At 46.0% G+C, this 21,150-nt stretch overlaps 1 protein-coding gene across 2 annotated transcripts in view; it reads left to right on the plus strand.

Annotated features, from left to right (window-relative positions):
• The first annotated feature begins 588 nt into the window (after nucleotides 1-588).
• Nucleotides 589-21,150, plus strand: part of slf2 (SMC5-SMC6 complex localization factor 2) — a 72,022-nt gene continuing 51,460 nt past the window's right edge. For both annotated transcript variants that reach the window (XM_052027687.1, XM_052027688.1), the window contains exon 1: nucleotides 589-784. In XM_052027687.1, the coding sequence (XP_051883647.1) occupies nucleotides 750-784 (35 nt within the window). In that variant the 5' untranslated portion in view covers nucleotides 589-749. The remainder of the gene's footprint in view (nucleotides 785-21,150) is intronic.

The raw sequence follows: 21,150 nt of genomic DNA on the forward strand, positions 1-21,150 counted from the left end.
GGGGCTACTTAAGGGAATAAAATGAAGAACCATTCTTCCAGAGAAAATGAGATGCGATGCACGAACAATGATCTAAAGTTGTTGAATGCAAAGTTGAGCATGCAAAACCATCAAGTGTCCAACTGATGGATGACGAGTTGGTTATTAGTTTACGAAAGGGTAAGGTTACGGAGTACAAAAAAGTAACTCGTACAAAACTTACGAGTGAGTTCCAACAGAGCGCAACAGGACAGGGACATTTGGAAGAAAGCGAAATGATTTAACGGAAGAATGCAACGTAACCCTAAACTCAATGCACAAATAATATTTCACAAATAACAAATTAAGATAAAAAATAGATATTGGGGATTATCATTTCGTGTTTTTCTGCAGAGTTTCGCGCTCTGCTGAGAAGTACAACAGGGAACTAAGCGCCTTCCGCGCCATTGTGGGATTTGTAGTCCATCGCCGAGGCAGAGCGGCTTCCGTCGGCCGCCTCTCCGGGCAGGGCAGGACTACAATTCCCGGCGGCGCCCGCGCCAGCCCGCTCGCCGGGGACGCGGTGAGGGGAGAGGCTGGGCCCTGGGTCAGCTGAGCCGGAGCCGCCGCGCTAACGGAAGGCGGGAACTGAAGGTCTAGGTCGCCAGTCGAAGGCGGGGAGCGGGAAAAAAAAACACAAGGAAGGATTTAAAACAACAACAAGCCGCAGCAGCAGCAGCCTAGGGTTCAGGGAGAGAGATGGCGGCCGGCCTGCGGATCAGACGGAAGCCATGAAGCAACGCAAGCCCCTGGCTCCCGGCAAAGGGTGAGGACAGGCCGGGGCCCGGCACGGCCGGGATCCGCACGCTGGCCCGGGTTAGGCCGCCGCGGCGGGGGAGGGGGGCGGTGATCCGGAGCCGGCGACCTCCCGCCCCCGCTCTCCCTGCCCGGCGCCGGCCCTCCATCCCGTCCGCTTCCCTCCTGCTGTTTGTCACGCAAGCCGCACCCCTGCCCCGTTCCTGCTGCTTGCTGTTTACTACCTCCTCCTCTTCCTCTTCTTCAGCCCGTGGCGTTCACCACCTCCCTCGTCCCACGGTCTTTAATCCCTATTCTCGTCTCCTTGACAACCGGGCGTGCGTACCCCCCCCCCTCACTTCATCTCCTTGACGACCAGGTAGGGGTGTGTGTGTGTGTCCCATCCGCAATCTCCTCGACGACCAGGTGTGTGTGTCCCCGTCCCCAATCTCCTCGACGACCAGGTGTGTGTGCCCCCGTCCCCAATCTCCTCGACGACCAGGTGTGTGTGTCCCCGTCCGCAATCTCCTCGACAACCAGGTGTGTGTGTCCCATCCGCAATCTCCTCGACAACCAGGTGTGTGTGCCCCCGTCCCCAATCTCCTCGACGACCAGGTGTGTGTGCCCCCGTCCGCAATCTCCTCGACAACCAGGTGTGTGTGTCCCATCCGCAATCTCCTCGACAACCAGGTGTGTGTGCCCCCGTCCCCAATCTCCTCGACGGCCAGGTGTGTGTGCCCCCGTCCGCAATCTCCTCGACAACCAGGTGTGTGTGCCCCCGTCCCCAATCTCCTCGACAACCAGGTGTGTGTGCCCCCGTCCCCAATCTCCTCGACAACCAGGTGTGTGTGTCCCATCTGCAATCTCCTCGACAACCAGGTGTGTGTGCCCCCGTCCCCAATCTCCTCGACAACCAGGTGTGTGTGCCCCCGTCCGCAATCTCCTCGACAACCAGGTGTGTGTGCCCCCGTCCCCAATCTCCTCGACAACCAGGTGTGTGTGCCCCCGTCCCCAATCTCCTCGACAACCAGGTGTGTGTGCCCCCGTCCCCAATCTCCTCGACAACCAGGTGTGTGTGCCCCCGTCCCCAATCTCCTCGACAACCAGGTGTGTGTGCCCCCGTCCCCAATCTCCTCGACAACCAGGTGTGTGTGCCCCCGTCCGCAATCTCCTCGACAACCAGGTGAGTGTGCCCCCGTCCGCAATCTCCTCGACAACCAGGTGTGTGTGCCCCCGTCCCCAATCTCCTCGACAACCAGGTGTGTGTGCCCCCGTCCCCAATCTCCTCGACAACCAGGTGTGTGTGCCCCCGTCCCCAATCTCCTCGACAACCAGGTGTGTGTGCCCCCGTCCCCAATCTCCTCGACAACCAGGTGTGTGTGCCCCCGTCCGCAATCTCCTCGACAACCAGGTGTGTGTGCCCCCGTCCGCAATCTCCTCGACAACCAGGTGTGTGTGCCCCCGTCCCCAATCTCCTCGACAACCAGGTGTGTGTGACCCCGTCCCCAATCTCCTCGACAACCAGGTGTGTGTGCCCCCGTCCGCAATCTCCTCGACAACCAGGTGTGTGTGCCCCCGTCCCCAATCTCCTCGACAACCAGGTGTGTGTGCCCCCGTCCCCAATCTCCTCGACAACCAGGTGTGTGTGCCCCCGTCCCCAATCTCCTCGACAACCAGGTGTGTGTGCCCCCGTCCGCAATCTCCTCGACAACCAGGTGAGTGTGCCCCCGTCCGCAATCTCCTCGACAACCAGGTGTGTGTGCCCCCGTCCCCAATCTCCTCGACAACCAGGTGTGTGTGACCCCGTCCCCAATCTCCTCGACAACCAGGTGTGTGTGCCCCCGTCCGCAATCTCCTCGACAACCAGGTGTGTGTGCCCCCGTCCCCAATCTCCTCGACAACCAGGTGTGTGTGCCCCCGTCCCCAATCTCCTCGACAACCAGGTGTGTGTGCCCCCGTCCCCAATCTCCTCGACAACCAGGTGTGTGTGCCCCCGTCCCCAATCTCCTCGACGGCCAGGTGTGTGTGCCCCCGTCCGCAATCTCCTCGACAACCAGGTGTGTGTGCCCCCGTCCCCAATCTCCTCGACAACCAGGTGTGTGTGCCCCCGTCCCCAATCTCCTCGACAACCAGGTGTGTGTGCCCCCGTCCGCAATCTCCTCGACAACCAGGTGTGTGTGTCCCATCCGCAATCTCCTCGACAACCAGGTGTGTGTGCCCCCGTCCCCAATCTCCTCGACGGCCAGGTGTGTGTGCCCCCGTCCGCAATCTCCTCGACAACCAGGTGTGTGTGCCCCCGTCCCCAATCTCCTCGACAACCAGGTGTGTGTGCCCCCGTCCCCAATCTCCTCGACAACCAGGTGTGTGTGTCCCATCTGCAATCTCCTCGACAACCAGGTGTGTGTGCCCCCGTCCCCAATCTCCTCGACAACCAGGTGTGTGTGCCCCCGTCCGCAATCTCCTCGACAACCAGGTGTGTGTGCCCCCGTCCCCAATCTCCTCGAAAACCAGGTGTGTGTGCCCCCGTCCCCAATCTCCTCGACAACCAGGTGTGTGTGCCCCCGTCCCCAATCTCCTCGACAACCAGGTGTGTGTGCCCCCGTCCCCAATCTCCTCGACAACCAGGTGTGTGTGCCCCCGTCCGCAATCTCCTCGACAACCAGGTGTGTGTGCCCCCGTCCGCAATCTCCTCGACAACCAGGTGAGTGTGCCCCCGTCCGCAATCTCCTCGACACCCAGGTGTGTGTGCCCCCGTCCCCAATCTCCTCGACAACCAGGTGTGTGTGACCCCGTCCCCAATCTCCTCGACAACCAGGTGTGTGTGCCCCCGTCCGCAATCTCCTCGACAACCAGGTGTGTGTGCCCCCGTCCCCAATCTCCTCGACAACCAGGTGTGTGTGCCCCCGTCCGCAATCTCCTCGACAACCAGGTGTGTGTGCCCCCGTCCCCAATCTCCTCGACAACCAGGTGTGTGTGCCCCCGTCCGCAATCTCCTCGACAACCAGGTGAGTGTGCCCCCGTCCGCAATCTCCTCGACAACCAGGTGTGTGTGCCCCCGTCCCCAATCTCCTCGACAACCAGGTGTGTGTGACCCCGTCCCCAATCTCCTCGACAACCAGGTGTGTGTGCCCCCGTCCGCAATCTCCTCGACAACCAGGTGTGTGTGCCCCCGTCCCCAATCTCCTCGACAACCAGGTGTGTGTGCCCCCGTCCCCAATCTCCTCGACAACCAGGTGTGTGTGCCCCCGTCCCCAATCTCCTCGACAACCAGGTGTGTGTGCCCCCGTCCCCAATCTCCTCGACGGCCAGGTGTGTGTGCCCCCGTCCGCAATCTCCTCGACAACCAGGTGTGTGTGCCCCCGTCCCCAATCTCCTCGACAACCAGGTGTGTGTGCCCCCGTCCCCAATCTCCTCGACAACCAGGTGTGTGTGCCCCCGTCCCCAATCTCCTCGACAACCAGGTGTGTGTGACCCCGTCCCCAATCTCCTCGACAACCAGGTGTGTGTGCCCCCGTCCCCAATCTCCTCGACAACCAGGTGTGTGTGCCCCCGTCCCCAATCTCCTCGACAACCAGGTGTGTGTGCCCCCGTCCGCAATCTCCTCGACAACCAGGTGTGTGTGCCCCCGTCCCCAATCTCCTCGACAACCAGGTGTGTGTGCCCCCGTCCCCAATCTCCTCGACAACCAGGTGTGTGTGCCCCCGTCCCCAATCTCCTCGACGGCCAGGTGTGTGTGCCCCCGTCCCCAATCTCCTCGACGGCCAGGTGTGTGTGCCCCCGTCCCCAATCTCCTCGACGGCCGGGTGTGTGTGTGCCCCCGTCCGCAATCCCCTCGACGGCCGGGTGTGTGTGTGCCCCCGTCCCCAATCCCCTCGACGGCCGGGTGTGTGTGTGTGCCCCCGTCCCCAATCCCCTCGACGGCCGGGTGTGTGTGTGTGCCCCCGTCCCCAATCCCCTCGACGGCCGGGTGTGTGTGTGTGCCCCCGTCCCCAATCCCCTCGACGGCCGGGTGTGTGTGTGTGCCCCCGTCCCCAATCCCCTCGACGGCCGGGTGTGTGTGTGTGCCCCCGTCCCCAATCCCCTCGACGGCCGGGTGTGTGTGTGTGCCCCCGTCCCCAATCCCCTCGACGGCCGGGTGTGTGTGTGTGCCCCCGTCCCCAATCCCCTCGACGGCCGGGTGTGTGTGTGTGCCCCCGTCCCCAATCCCCTCGACGGCCGGGTGTGTGTGTGTGCCCCCGTCCCCAATCCCCTCGACGGCCGGGTGTGTGTGTGTGCCCCCGTCCCCAATCCCCTCGACGGCCGGGTGTGTGTGTGTGCCCCCGTCCCCAATCCCCTCGACGGCCGGGTGTGTGTGTGTGCCCCCGTCCCCAATCCCCTCGACGGCCGGGTGTGTGTGTGTGCCCCCGTCCCCAATCCCCTCGACGGCCGGGTGTGTGTGTGTGCCCCCGTCCCCAATCCCCTCGACGGCCGGGTGTGTGTGTGTGCCCCCGTCCCCAATCCCCTCGACGGCCGGGTGTGTGTGTGTGCCCCCGTCCCCAATCCCCTCGACGGCCGGGTGTGTGTGTGTGCCCCCGTCCCCAATCCCCTCGACGGCCGGGTGTGTGTGTGTGCCCCCGTCCCCAATCCCCTCGACGGCCGGGTGTGTGTGTGTGCCCCCGTCCCCAATCCCCTCGACGGCCGGGTGTGTGTGTGTGCCCCCGTCCCCAATCCCCTCGACGGCCGGGTGTGTGTGTGTGCCCCCGTCCCCAATCCCCTCGACGGCCGGGTGTGTGTGTGTGCCCCCGTCCCCATCCCCAATCCCCTGACACTACCAGTCATTTTATCTGTTTCCTCTTATTTAATTCGGACTCCGTCTTGTTACGTTGAACCTCTGCTCTCGATGTAAAGTGTGATAGAGCACAAGTAAATGCGCTTTTGCCACAACGCTGGTTGTGATTGGCTGACACTAGATCAAACATGGAGCCCTAGGGGCTGAGCTGATGTCTAAAACTCGTGACTCAGGCATTTGTCATTTGGAACAACACTACAGAATGACAACTGTCAGGAACGAACATTGAAGAAATTAAGGTCTAATTTTGCCCCTGTGTAATATAAACAACTTTTGCATAGAGTGCTCATAATTATAATTTATGTTGTCGTTGCCTCATTTTATTTAAAAAAATATAATGGGTAATAACTCGTATGAATTGTTGTTAACGTATTTGATGGCATTGTATCCGACCAACAATAACCTCTCAAAACCTTGCAGAGCTGATATTTTTGGTAAGGCATAATTCAGTTTGATTTTTGTTTGTGTGTTTTATCAAATTTCTTGGGAAGGAAGAGGCACAATGAATGTCTGCAAAGGATATTGCCAAAGCTGTTAATGCTCTAGAGATCTGAAGATCATGAAAATTGTAACTGTCTTTGTAAACAGGAAGCATGAGTATGTGTGTGTTTATCTGGGAGTCTTCTGTTGATTTGGTTTGAGTCTGCTTAAAGCACTTTCTATTGTTTTAATGCTAAGGTAAAGACAACAGTGTGTGTGCACGTTGTTAGTTACCTTTTTCCTATGAAGACTAGATAATTGTGTGTTCCATAGTTTGATTTATTTTTTTACATTTTATGGATTATTACTTATAGGAAGGATCCAGTAACATTGTTTGAAGGTTATGTTCTTCATGTAAGAACTGAGTAGATGTGAAATTCCTGAAGTAATTGGTGGTTTCTCAGTTTTCCAAATTAATTTGTACTTTTCCCTTTCCGGTGCAAAATATGTGTTGAAGCTGATATGACGTAATTGACTGTATAGTTTAGCCCAAATTCTATGTAAAGGTAAAATGAAGCAAAGTGGGGAAAAGCCAGCACTATAATTATCACAGTAAGTCAGTTGGCATCTCAATATGATTGTGCTCTGTACCCTTTGTTTAAAGAACATTGGAAACAGGAGTAGGCCATCTCAGGATCAGATTTATCATCACTGACTTGTATGACGTGAAATTTGTTGTTTTGAGGCAGCAATACAGTGCACAGACATAAAATTACAAAAATAAATAGTGGGAAAAGAAATAAAAGGTAGTATTCATTGACTGTTCAGAAATCTGATGGCAGAGGGGAAGAAGCTGTTGGTGAATCGTTGAGTGTGGGTCTTCAGGTTCCTGTGACTTCTCCCCGATGGTAGTAATGAGAAAAGGGCATGTCCCGGATGGTGGGAGTCCTTAGCGATGGATGCCGTCTTCTTGAGGCACCACCACTTGAAGACGTCCTCGATGGCGGGGAGGGTTGTGCCCGTGATGGAGCTGGCTTACAACCCTCTGCAGCCTCTTGCGATCCTGTGCATTGGAGCCTCCATACCAGCCTGTGATACAACCAGTCAGAATATTCTCCACTGTACATTTATAGAAATTTGTAAGAGACTTCAATACAATCATGAAGAAGGCACGCCAGTGCCTCTACTTGTTAGGAGTTTGAGGAGATTCGATATGTCACCAATGTGTTCTGACACTTTGAGCCTGTTCTGCTATTCATCATTCTTCTACCACTGCCATTTATTTCCTATGTCCTTGTAGACATGGAAATTGATACTACTTAGGCTCTGTTGTGATTTTATTAAATGGTGCAGCAGTTTTCAGGAGCTGACTGGCCTAATCATACTAATTCATGTGGAATGAGGCCATTTCTTACTGAAGCAGTTGTACAGTAGTGTTTATTGAGTGCTTTTACTTCCTTAGTTTTTTAAATGTCCAGTTGCTGTTACTGAAAAGGGCATCTTAGAAAACTTGAACTGAAACACATCTGGTGTTTCAAAGAAACCCACTAACACTTGTTTCGATTGTTGCTTTGGATACTTGGCTTGCACTTTTACGTGACGATACTGTGGTTTGAGGGACTGTGCTGTTTAATTGCAGTTAACAACTATTATCACTTAATCTCAATTTGGAGGGACGGAAGTTCCTTTTCTTATTAATTGCACTGTAATTTATCGATGCTTTATTTTTGCCATTATTTTCTTTATTGTTTATTGGGAGGTTCCAGCACAATATTTAATGTTTGCTACCAGTGAAATTATTTTCCTGCTTGACTCCTGTGTTAAATAGTAATCCTTTCTAAACTGCCACCAAATTCCCCTTTAAAATAACGTGGGCTCTGCTTCAACTGAGTTTGTGGTAAGTTGATTGTAAGATAAGGTATCTTTATTAGTCACATGTACATCGAAACACACAGTGAAATGCATCTTTTGTGTAGAGTGTTCTGGAGGCAGCCTGCAAGTGTCGCCACGCTTCTGGTGCTAACATAGCATGCCCACAACTTCCTAAGCCATATGCCTTTGGAATGTGGGAGGAAACCGAAGCATCCGGAGGAAACCCATGCAGACACGGGGAGAACGTACAAACTTCTTACAGACGGCGGCAGGAATTGAACCCGGGTCACTGGCGCTGTAATAGTGCTATGCTAACCACTACACTACCGTGCCTGCCCTCTACACTACCATGCGTGCCCTAATTAGAAGTTGCTGTTCAAGTCACCTGTTTCATGCAAACTTTTCTTCTAACTCTTAATTCTTTAATAGTAACCTTAAATTTCCCTCTGATTTGCAGTAATTTGGTGTTACTGTATAATAGTACAGAAACAGGCTATTTGGTCTAAAAGGCTCATGTTTGAGTGTATGTTCTCCCCGTGTCTGCGTTGGTTTCTTCTGGGTGCTCCGGTTTCCTCCCACATTCCAAAGATGTACTGGTTAGGAAGTTGTGGGCATGCTATGTTGGCGTCAGAAGTATGGCGACACTTGCAGGCTGCCCCCAGAACATTCTACGCAAAAGATGCATTTCACTGTGTTTCGATGTACTTGTGACTAATAAAGAATTCTTACCTTCTGTCCTTTTGAATGTATCCATCTGAACCATAAAGAGAGGGAACACTGGTAATATTCAGCAGATGAGACTGAGAGAAATCATTTTATACTCTTTGTATTCTCCAAAATCTTTTCCTCTCATGTATTTATCTATTTCACTCTTAAAAGCTCTTCTGTCCTTTGCTCCTGCAACTATTGATTGTAAGTTCTACATTTTAACTTGGGAAAGAGTTCATCCTGATTCCCTATTGGATTCATGAGTGACTTTAAATCTATGGGTCCTAGTTCTGGTTCTTCTGCGAGTGAAATCATCACCCCTCTGGCAGTCCTGCCTGGAGGTCGGCGACCAGTGGTGTTCCGCAGGGATCTGTTTTGGGACCCCTGCTCTTTGTGATTTTTATAAATGACTTGGATGAGGAAGTGGAAGGGTGGGTTAGTAAGTTTGCAGATGATACAAAGGTTGGTGGTATTGTGGATAGTAGAGAAGGTTGCTGTAGATTACAATAGGATATTGATAGAATGCAGAGCTGGACTGTGAAGTGGTAGATGGAGCTCAACTCGGATACGTGTGAAGTGATACACTTCGGGAGATCGAATTCGAAAGCAGAATACAAGGTTAATGGCAGGACTCTTGGCAGTGTGGAGGAACAGAGGGATCTTGGGGTCCATGTCCATAGATCCCTCAAGGTTGCCACACAGGTCGATAGGGTTGTTAAGAAGGCGTATGGAGTGTTGGCCTTCATTAGTTGGGGTATTGAGTTCAAGAGCAGCGAGGTGATGTTGCAGCTCTATAGAACTCTGGTCAGACCACACTTGGAGTGTTGTGTTCAGTTCTGGTCGCCTCATTATAGGAAGGATGTGGAAGCTTTAGAGAGGGTGCAGAGGAGATTTACCAGGATGTTGCCTGGATTGGAGAGCATGTGTTATGAGGATAGGTTGAGTGAGCTAGGGCTTTTCTCTTTGGAGAGGAGGAGGATGAGAGGTGACTTGATAGAGGTGTACACGATGATAAGAGGCATAGATCAAGTGGACAGTCAGAGACTTTTTCCCAGGGCGACAATGGCTAACATGAGGGAACATTAATTATAAGGTGATTGGAGAAAGATATAAGGGGGATGTCAGGGGTAAGTTTTTTTACACAGAGTGGTGGGTGCGTGGAACGCACTGCCTGTAGAGGTTGTGGGGGCAGATACATTAGGGACATTTAAGATACTCTTAGACACATGAATGATAGAAAAATAGGGGGCTATGTGGGCACTAAGGGTTAGATAGATCTTAGAGCGGGATGGAATGTTGGCACAACATTGTGGGCCGAAGGGCCTGTACTTTGCTGTAGTGTTCTATGCTCTTTATTGTTGACTATCTGCCCTTGTGTCTTTCTCCTTTTTATAGGAGAGAGCTCCAGCTTGCTCTGTTTATCCTGATCAGTGTAATGCCTTAGTATTGATATTCTGCTAAATCATTTTTGTACCATCTCCAAAACTATTCCCTAGTCCATCAAGGTTTGATCCGAGTTTTGTTGCCTTTTTAATAACCTTTGTTGTTACTCTGTGTGATTTATGTCCAGTTGTGTGAGTACGGAAAATGTGATCTTCTTTTGCCCTTGTTGGTTATAAAACATCTAATATAAAACATAAAATATCAAAGCTATTGTTTTGATGAATTCTAAACAAAGGTTTGTGTAATGGACTGATGAATTTAGCTTCTGCAAAATGTATTTTTTCCCAGTTTTGCAGCTTTGAAGGCTGATGTTACTTTTATTTATTTTTTTGAAACTATTTTTCAAATGTTGCAGTTGTATAAATTGTTGGTGAGGCCATACTCGGAGTATTGTGTACAGTTTTGGTCACCCTGTTATAGGAAAGACGTGGTTAAACTGGAAAGAGTGCAGAAAGGATTTACGAGGATGTTGCCAGAACTAGAGGGCCTGAGTTATAGGGAGAAATTGGCCAGGCTAGGTCTTTATTCCCTGGAGCGTAGGAGAATGAGGGGTGACCTTATAGAAGGTTTAAAAATTATGAGAGGCATAGATAAGGTGGACAGTGACAGTCTTTTCCCCATGGTAGGGGAGTCCAAAACAAGGGGGTGTAGGTTTAGGGTGAGAGGGGAAAATTTAAAAGGGACCTGAGGGGCAACTTTTTTACACAGAGTGTGGTGAGAATATGAAATGAGCTGCCAGAGGAAGTGGTTGAGGCAGGTACAATGGTGTCATTTGATAAGCACTTCGATAGGTACGTGGAGGGGAGGGGCTTGGAGGGACATGGACTGACGGCAGGACATTGGGACTAGCTGGGTAGACACCATGGTCGGCATGGACTGGTTGGGCCGAAGGGCCTGAATCTGCTATATTGCTCTATGACTCTATATACTTTGGTATATTCTGTATTTAAACCACATAAGAGAGAGAAATGTTCAGTTTGTGGGGTGCTTTTGAAAAAACAAACTTGGGTGATTATTGTGTTCAGATGTGGATTTAAAAAATGTTGCAAGTTACAGTATTGACAAATAATGTGACGTTATGGATAGGTTTGTTCTGCCAGCTTGAACTGTCACTGGAGGCGTTGGAAAGGGTGAAGAGATTTACCAGGATGCTGCCTGGATTAGAGAGTATGGATTATGAGGAGAGACTAAAGGAGCTAGGGCTTTTCTCATTGGAGGAAAGGAGGATGAGGGGAGACATGATAGAGGTATACAAGATATTAAGAGGAATAGATAGAGTGGACAGCCAGCACCTCTTTCCCAGGGCAACAATGCTCAATACAAGAGGGCATGGCTTTAAGGTAATGGGTGGGAGGTTCAGGGGAGATGTCAGGGGGAGGTTTTTCACCCAGAGAGTGGTTGGTGCATGGAATGCGCTGCCTGGGGTGGTGCTGGAGGCTGATACGTTGGGCAAGTTCAAAGGATTGTTAGGTAAGCATATGGAGGAATTTAAGATAGAGGGATATATAGGAGGAAGGTGTTAGACTTAGGAGTGGTTTGAAGGTCGGCACAACATGTTGGGCCGAAGGGCCTGTATTGTGCTGTATTGTTCTGTAGTTCTATGATTTTGTATGTTGCTGTTTTATGATAGAAAGTTACAAAGATGTAAGATTACTTTTATTTTAATATTTAATATAAATATATTTGAGTTTTAGGTGTTAATTTTTTCATTTTGTAATGTTTTTCTTTTAAGTAATTGCTATTACTACAAAGTGTGCTAATGTTTCTATTTAGTGGAAAGAACTTGAGTTAGCATGTTTCAGAATCTCACAAGGCTGTGATGTAATTCACAGACAAGTCCTCTTTAAGTAAAGAGACACATGATTTGTGTATTAAACAGTTTTTGAATTTAGATAAATGTAGGCTTGGACAATGGGAGATTTCACTTTTTTCATTGCTAGATAAGCATATGGAAGAATTTAAAATAGAGGGATATGTGGGAGGAAGGGGTTAGATAGTCTTAGGTGACGTTTAAAGGTCGGCACAGCATTGTGGGCCAAAGGGCCTGTATTGTGCTGTACTGTTCTATGATTCTATGAAAATAATGCCATAGGGTTTTCTATACCTTTCTCAGAAAAATTACATCATAGCCTTCTCAAAGATGGGAACTTAGTTTAATATCCTATTTATGTACACCTATTAAAGTGAAGCATTCCCACATTACTACAGCGATGCGCTTGCCTAATTTATTGCTTGAACCTCTGGAGTGAAACTTGAACCCAGAACCTTTTGATACAGATGCATGTCCTGCCATTGAACTGCTTCTGCCATTTAGGCTTTAATTATATGGCTGTAATGTAATTTTTTCTGTATAATGCTCATTTGGCAACCAATACTATCAGTAATATAGTTAATATCTTGAACTGACTTCCAGTACCCTCCAAGTTACCATTCATCAATCATGCACATGTGCAGGTACTGGCACCCAGGTGCTCTCTGCTTGGGCTTTTTGGCTGAGCCCAATTTATCCTTGTTTTCTAAATGTTCTTCAAAAATGATTCAAGAGATGATAACATCAATTTCTTATTGATTTATCTGACATTGCTATGGTTGGTGACATTGTGGTACTTGTTTCTGATTGAGTCCACGCCATTTCATGCATCCCTGTGGCTATACACAAACAGTCAGCAGTGTCTTTACATAATGCAATTCACATTTGGGTCTTGCTGCTTTATGTTATTGAGCAGGTTAGTGTTTTTAATATTTTCATGATAGTTTTTGGGATTTTGGTTCATTCATTGCTGCTCTTATTTTTGTAACTTCACTTCAATGCTGTCTTTTAATTTCACTCTGTGGTGTTTTTCTTTTGCCATTGTCAATGCACCAGTGAAGCCTGCACCATGGTGAGCCCCCAAACTGTGACAGGCTGCAGCACTGTAACAGGAGTTCAGGCATATGACTGTCTCATCGTGTCCCTTTATAGCCATAGTGTTGAACAGCACAGAAATGGACCATTTTTCTGCCAGGATGGGCAAGATGTTAAATGAATATTTCTCACGTATTTACCATGGAGAAGATCATGGAGGCCACAGGATTAATAGTGATGTAATGTGGATATGTTCCACTACAAAAGAGGTGCTGGTGCTGTTAAAGCACATTAAGGTGGACAAATCCCCGGGGCCTGATCAAGTTTATCCTTGGAAATTGTGGGAAGCTAGGGAAGGAATTGCAGAGATATTTGCATCATCTTTAGCCACAGGTCAGGTACCAGAGGACTGGAGGATGGGCTAATGTTGTCCCTTTATTTAAGAAGGGCTGCAAGGATGAACCAGGGAACTACAGGCCAGTGAGCCTATCATCAGTGGTGGGAAAGTTACTTGAGGGGATTCAGAGGGACAGGATCTACCAGCATTTGGAAAGGCAAGGACTGATTAGAAATAGTCAGCATGGCTCTGTGCATGAGAAATTATGTCTCACAAATTTGAGTTTTTGGAAGAGGTGACCAGGAGGAATGATGAGGGCAGGGTGGCAGACATTGTCATCATGGCCTTTGACAAGGTCCCACGTGGTAGGCTAGTCTGAAAGGTTAGAACACATGGGATCCAGGGGAACTACCCAGTTGTATACAAAATTGGCTTGGTGGAAAGAGTCAGAGGGTGGTAGTGGAGGGTTGCTATTCAGATTGGAGACCTGTGATCAGTGGTGTGCAGCGGGGATCGGCACTGGGTCCACTGTTGTTTGTCACCTATATTAACAATTTGGGTGACAATGTCGTTAACGTAATTAGTAAGTTTGAGGATGACAGCAAAGTTGGTGGTGTAGTGGACAGAAGCTGAAGGCCTGTTTCCATGGTATATGACTCATGGCGTCCACATCAACCTCTTTACCCATTTCTGCTAATTCCATTTTCCCTGATGTCAACCACTTTATGTTTAAAAAAAAATAATAATTACCCCTCAAATCCCCAAAGCTTCTCTAATGCAGCACGGTTGGGTGATCCAAACATGCAGATCGTCTTTGCCTCCTGGAATTATTTTATGGCCTATGACTTTTCCAGTGAACAGAGCAGCTTCCTAGTATCATGTCTGATGATCTGAACAAGTTGGGTTCTGTTTTCTATGATAGTGATCTCAGACAACGGCCAAGCAGAATCATGCACAGACTGGGAACAGAGATTGCTGGCACAGATTAAATTTGGAATGTAAAGGTTTTTTTGGCACCCAGAGTGGTTTGCTCCAAAGGAATAGATGGTCTGCATGAAGGTGGTACCCAGCGATAAAGTTATACTACATCATGATTCGCCACTTGAAGCTGTAAAGGTCTGAAGCCATTAGTGGCCTTGATGAGGGGAATGAATGCATGCACACCTATAAAGTAGCTATTTGCACTGATTCAAATGGGAATGTCTGCAGTAACGAGCATAGAAACATTGTATAATCATCACAGAACCACTAGAGCCAAGTGTAAAGGAATGGCCAACAACTGGTACCTCAACATCAGGGTTGTTGGTGATGGAGTGACATGTTTATGGAGCTTGGCTTTAAGGGCCTGTTGCCATTGTGTACAGGTACACAAATCAGTTGTTCCTTACATCCCTCGCAGTAGTGAATGTTTAGAGAGAGACTCATTTGAAGAGCCAAAATTCTTCCTGCACCTGATCCATTATTGCATTTTGCATACTTGAGAAAGAGCCCATTATCCACTTTGGAAGGCAATGTTACTGACATACCATTGTTAGTACTTTGGTATTCATTGAGCAGAGTGTGTCTTAAGGGTTGGTGGCAAAAAGAGTAGGGGTGACCTTGAATGCACAGTTGCCTTTCTATAGAGATTGCTTGAGATAAGTCTGAGCTGAGACTTTGAAGACTGAGGTCTCTGGGGGTGGGTTCAGAGGCCTGGACTGTTGGTAAGTTGCTTTATTATTGTCACATGTACAGTGGAAAAACTTGTCTTGCAAACTGTCCATACAGATCAATTCATTACAACAGTGCATTGAGGTATTACAAGGTAAAACAATAACAGAATGTAGAATAAAGTGTTAAAGTTACAGAGAAAGTGCGGTGCAGGTAGACAATAAGGTGCAAGGCTATAACGAGGTAGAGTGCGAAGTCAAGAGTCCATCTTATTGTACTAGGGAACCATTCAATAATCTTGTAACAGTGGGATAGAAGCTGTCCTTGAGCCTGATGGTACGTGCTTTTGTATCTTCTGCCGGATGGGAGGGGGAGAATAGAGAATATTAGTGACAGATGTGTGCAGCACCTGGCCAATTATTTCATGTTGATATTGAAACCTATGAAGGTGGTTTATAAAATACTTATTGGCAGTTCCTAATTTCCCTTCACAAGATGGTGGTGAGCTGTTGCCTTGAATCACTGCAGCCTTTATTGTGAAGGTGCTTGTACAGTACTGTTGGGTAGGAAGTTTCAGATTTTTAATGAAGGACTAGTGATATTCATCCAAGGCAGAGCCATGGAGTCCTGCAGCATGGAAACAGGCCATTTGGTTCAGTGTGATTGGAGGAGGTGACTGCCCTTGCCTTTCCATGTGGCAGAGATTGTGGGTTTGGGAGATAGTGTAGAAGAAACTTGGAGTCACTAAAGTGCCTCTTGTCGAAGGTGTACATTGTCACAATCAAGCAGATTAGTGCAACGTAGACATTGGGAAGAATATCGTGAATGAAAATATTTGATGTTTTCTTGGACAGGATCCCTAGAGTTGCTTTGACAAATCAGGAGCAGCAGTTTCAAAATAAAGGACAGAAATGCATTACAGAATCACATTTGCATAGGTTTGCATTTGTACAGCCTTCCAACATTCATTTGATTCCACTAGGCTGGCTGTCCTCGGTTTGATCAGGAGTATGATGTGATGGTGGTGGTCACAACTGAAATCATAGCTGAAGTAAAGGAAGCCAGATTGAAATAAATATGAGAAATAATTAGCAGGTCGGGCATTATGCATGGCAAGGGAAACAATTAATATTTGAGGTTGATTATGTTTTATCAGAATTGGAATGAATCAGATCAGATGAGTTTTTAGGCACAGAGAAGAGGAGGTTTGAGATAGGTGGAAGATTTAAGTAGCATAACACAGAATAAAATACAATGCTGGAAAAACAAGGTTCGCAGCTAAAGGCATCTTTTATTGGCTGTCTCTGTATCACGTGGAAAAGGGGAAGTTTTCAACAGGGAAGTTGTAACTAAAGTGAGCAATTAGCTGTTTGTGCCATATGTTGATTTTATTATGCAGGCCAAGGAAACATGAAGGATATGATGTATTGAGGGTATATATTGAAGTCTAGAGTTAATAGAATAAATAACTGTTGTTGATGTACAAAATTCCAAACTCCGGTGTAAATCTCTGAAACCACCCCTACAATTCCAACCAGCAGTCTAGATACTATGTGTTACATTAACACAGAGAGATTGAAGATGCTAGTATTGCTGTGCTTTTTTTTCCTGAGCTGTGGACTGATGCTAGTGTCATGTCCATATTCTGCAATGTTGAAGTACCTGTTTTTAAGAGGATCTTGAAGGCTGTGATGCTTGCCTTGAGGTTGTGTAACTGGCTAGATGAAATGGACAACTGGTTTAATTACACCCATGCTTCCCTGATTTGTCTGTACATGTGTACTGTCAGGTGCATCCCTTACACTAAGTAGATAGTAATATCCATGTTACGTTTGTGCTGATGACTCTTCTCTGTTTTCCAGAGCTTTTTGCAACTGTTGGTCTGGTATTGTGATCAATAGGAATCAGAATTTTCCCCCAGTAGAACAGTCTTTTACAAGCACTTCTGTTCCTGCAGTTAGACTTGTGCCTATTTTTTCTTCACCTAACAGATTAGACTTACTTGAAGCACTGTGACCATGTGACTGTAAACTCATTGACTCGTATCTGTGCCCTTCTGTCTTTTCCTTACTCGGGCAAATGAGTTTACAGCTGTTTATGTTCCACTCACATCCTTGTATGGTGAAAAGCTTGTACAATGAAAAATTATGGGTACAAACATCACCTTGTTTAATGCTCCAAATTTTGACGTTGTCAGAATAGCCAGTTCTGGTAATTGATACATGAAATCGAGATTGTTAGATATTTCAAAACAAGTTAGTCATTTGGATGTGTCTACTGGCATATTTTCAAAACGCCTCGTCACAACGTTGCATTGTTGATTAAAGTATTTGTAACAAAAATTTGTTTGCAGTTTCTGGCAGTGGCTGCCATGGCAATTGTGCAACATGATATGTATAGATCTAGACTGGACAATTGGACTCTGTCCAGTTGTTGACAGTTTCCTTCAGTTCCTTTGAACCAGTGATGTTACTTGTGCATTTTCAGATTTATTGACTGATTGAAATGAAAATGATTTGTGCTATTCTCAATTATTTTTTCTACACTGTTCAACAGATTAGTGTATAAATGAACTATTCAAAATCACCCCCTTGAATCTGCATTCACATCTGAACAGATGCTTCATTAGTAATGAAATAAAAGTTTGCTGTTGTAAAATCATTATTACCTTTTCTTGTCTCCATTCATCCTGGAGTAAGGTGCATGGAGAATATAATTGTTGACATGAAAAATGCAAAGTTGATGAGTATAGTCCATGAAATATAAACAGAAAATGCTGGAAACATTTTTCATGGTGAGGTGTAATGTGGCAGCTAAGGAGCAGTTTATGTTTAGATTAAGCTTTTTTTGTCTGTAATGTGTTAATGGCAAAGCTGTGGGGGCATGCCCAGAAGACCAAATTATATGGGGGGGAAAAAAATTGAGCCAAAGTGATGATAGCAGGCAGAAATGGTCAGTTCTGCTACAGAGAGTGAGTTACCTAAAATTGGAGAATTCGATATAGACTCTTGCAGGGTAAATGTACCCAGATGGAAGATGAGGTGATGTTCTTTGAGCTAATGTTGCCCACATTACAACATTGTTGGAGGTTACACCCCAATAGGTCGGAATGGGAGTGGGTTGGAGAATTAAAGTGATAGGCAACCAGAAGCTCAGGGTCATTCCTGTGGACTGAGTGTAGGTGCTCCACAATATGATCACCCTACCTGTGTAACTGGCATAGAATGAGAAATAGAGTTAGCATTCAAGATAGATGACTTGCGCACACAACTATTCAATTCCCTGTAGATAAACATCGTGATGAAATGCTACTCTAATCACAGCATGGAACTCTGGTGGCATGGTTCACGCACTGCTTAGAACATTTTTGTTGGTAGATTTATGGAGACCAAACTAAGTATGTAATTGCAATTTATGCATATCATGTTCAGTCCGACAATAATATTTAGCTAAATGCAAGAGGAAAATGATATGCATGTATAAACACACAATTTAAGTAGGTGCTTGTGGTTGTAGTTTAATAAGGATAGTGAATTGAATGTTTTGTAAGTCCTTTTATGTTTGCTTCTTTCTGTAACAGTTTAGATATTAGACATTGAAATCTGTCTTTGTATTTTCTATCTCTGAATTTAAAAAGTTGGTTTAATTACTTTATATTGGAAGTTTTTTTGCTGTTAAATTGACTTATTCTGGTTTGGAAATGGCTAAATTAACCTAAGCAATCAAATCTCAATGGCAGAGCAATCTTTATTATCTGAATCGACATACTGGAACAGCAAATCTATTTGGTTAAGCAGATCTTAATTAATTACAACCCATTTGATGTATGGATTGTTAGATTTTTAGTTAATACTTCATTTTAAGAAGAGCATTATTTGAGAAACAACTGAACACATTTATTAAAAATGACCGTGTTCTCTTGGTAAAAATGGAAAGCATTACTTGAATGTCTTTTATATGTATCTGTTATGTCTAAACATTTTATGTAAAATGGTATACTTTCTCCCTGCTACCTGCTGATTCCTCCCATTACCATTACTTTGCTATTGTACACATATTATCATTTGGAGCTTGAATATGAATGCTGGCTGTTATTTAACCATAATGAATGTCACAGTAAGAAGCTGCTTCTGGTTTTGCAAGACACCAGACGCAATTTTCAGTCACTGGATAGAAATCAGGAACAGAAACCCTGGTGTCTGATTGCTTTCACCTTCACCTCCCACACTTGGGTTTGAATGCCAAGGCCCGTTATTTTATGTGAACTGGTATTTCTAGTTCCAGCACAGATAGGTAACTAAATCAGGAACCGTTCAAGTCTTTTCCCTTGAATCACATTAAGTAATTTTAAGTGCTTAGTCACTGGATAGACTTAACATTTTTTCAGGTAAACATTCGTCTACATGTTACTAAGAACAATATTTAACCACTTGTATTTGATACCAACTCAAAATATTATAATATTTTAATAATTTTTGCACCAGAAATTTGATCTGATAATGCCTTAAAACTTATCAAAAACTTAGCCGTAGATCCAGTTGAATGACATTACACTTAGGATGATAAATACTAAAATAATTAAAAGATGTGTTTTATGCTCCTCCCTCTTGCCCCATTTTGAATGCATTCATCCCTTGAGTGTACACTGAACCCAGCTGTCTTCCATTCCTACCAGATTAGCTTGTGTGAATGATGCAACAGTTTGTCATGCTTAATTTGTGTTCAGTTGTAGCTTGTGTGAATGATGCAACAGTTATGTTTGTCATGCCTAGTTTGTGTTCAGTTGGTAACTTATGAAATAGTTAAATTATTGAGAGGAGTAGGTGAGTGATGCACTGCCAAAATGGCATGGTGGTTGCAGTATTACTGGTGACATTTTATAAATGGACAATTGTACTTTTAAAGTAATTGCTTGGTATTTTACTCTTGGTGTTGCTCTAGTTCTGGATTACACTTGAAAGGATTGTCTTTTCTTCCCAAATGATTGATGCATTGTCAGAATAATTGGACAATTATTCTAAGACAATAGAAGGTTTGGAGACTGTTGAAGCCTGTGAATGGTTATTTATTTTTGCATCTGTTTGCTTTCCAAGTTCTTGATTATCTCTACTCTTAGCGGTTGTGTGGTTATTTTCTGCCACTGTTGCTCTCCTTTGTTTACAGCTGCTATGGTGGTGCAACAAAATACTCCCAGAAGGACGTTGTGGGAGGAAGTGATTGCAATGTGAGGATATTTTAGAGTATTAAATGATTGGAAACAAAATATTCATTTTTCACCCTGTATGGATGTGTGGTTCAGAGTATGTATGCTATCTTTACTAATAGTAATACTTATCATAGAAATGTGGTATCTTTGTCTCTGACATGGATGTTTTCATATCATCTCTACGGGAGTTGTATACAATGCATTTCAATGGAATTCGTGTAGGTTATAATGGGCTGTCTCTTGAAAGGACAGTGTAATGGAGCATGAGTATTTGTAGACATTCTAGTGGTGAATGTTATCAGCAGAGATTAAATATTACTGAAAATTCAATTTACTGTTTGATTTTCAACCCTTCCTCAACACTAGTTATTAGAACTGATGCTGGTGTTTGACAAGGCTGTGGGGGGAGTGGGGGTAAATTGTGCGGAAAAGTACAGATGTTGAGTTTGAGGAACTTCTGACATGGCTTGCATGCTTTGTGTTCTCATTTGGTTGCGAGATTCAATATGTCATGACCAAGTAATATTCCATGATGCCGTTTTATCTGCTATTGGGACATTCTGGTGTTTGGATAGATCTTTCTGCCTGACTCTTCCATCTTTGGAAGATTTAAAAAAAAACAGAAATTTGAAATAACCTGTGGGTCAGCCGGCATCAGTTGGCAAAACGGGTCAGTATTATAAGTTTTAAACCTGTGCTTGGGTCTGGATGAGATGAGAAACGGGAGTAGAGCAGTTAGGTCCTCAAGCCTATTCCGCCATTCAGTAACATCATGGCTGATCCAGTGGTAACCTCCGACCACTGTCCGCTCCCTTCTCACATCCCTGGCCCCCTTATAGTTCAAATCTCTGTTAATCACCACCTTGAATATATCACTTCCATGGTTCTCTAGGGTAGAAAATTTCAAAGACATGAGTAGAGAAGAAATTATTCCTCACATCCATCTTAACTGGGTGATTCTTTATTCTGAAACTGTGACCCCTAGTTCTAGATACTAGGGGAAAAAGTTCTCTTAGCATCCACTCTGTTAATCCCCGTCAGAGTCTTGTATGGTTCAAAATAAAAGTCATCTCCTTATTTTACTTAAA

The sequence above is a fragment of the Pristis pectinata genome, chromosome 12 (assembly GCF_009764475.1).
Source record: "Pristis pectinata isolate sPriPec2 chromosome 12, sPriPec2.1.pri, whole genome shotgun sequence".
NCBI classification, from domain to species: Eukaryota; Metazoa; Chordata; class Chondrichthyes; order Rhinopristiformes; family Pristidae; genus Pristis; species Pristis pectinata.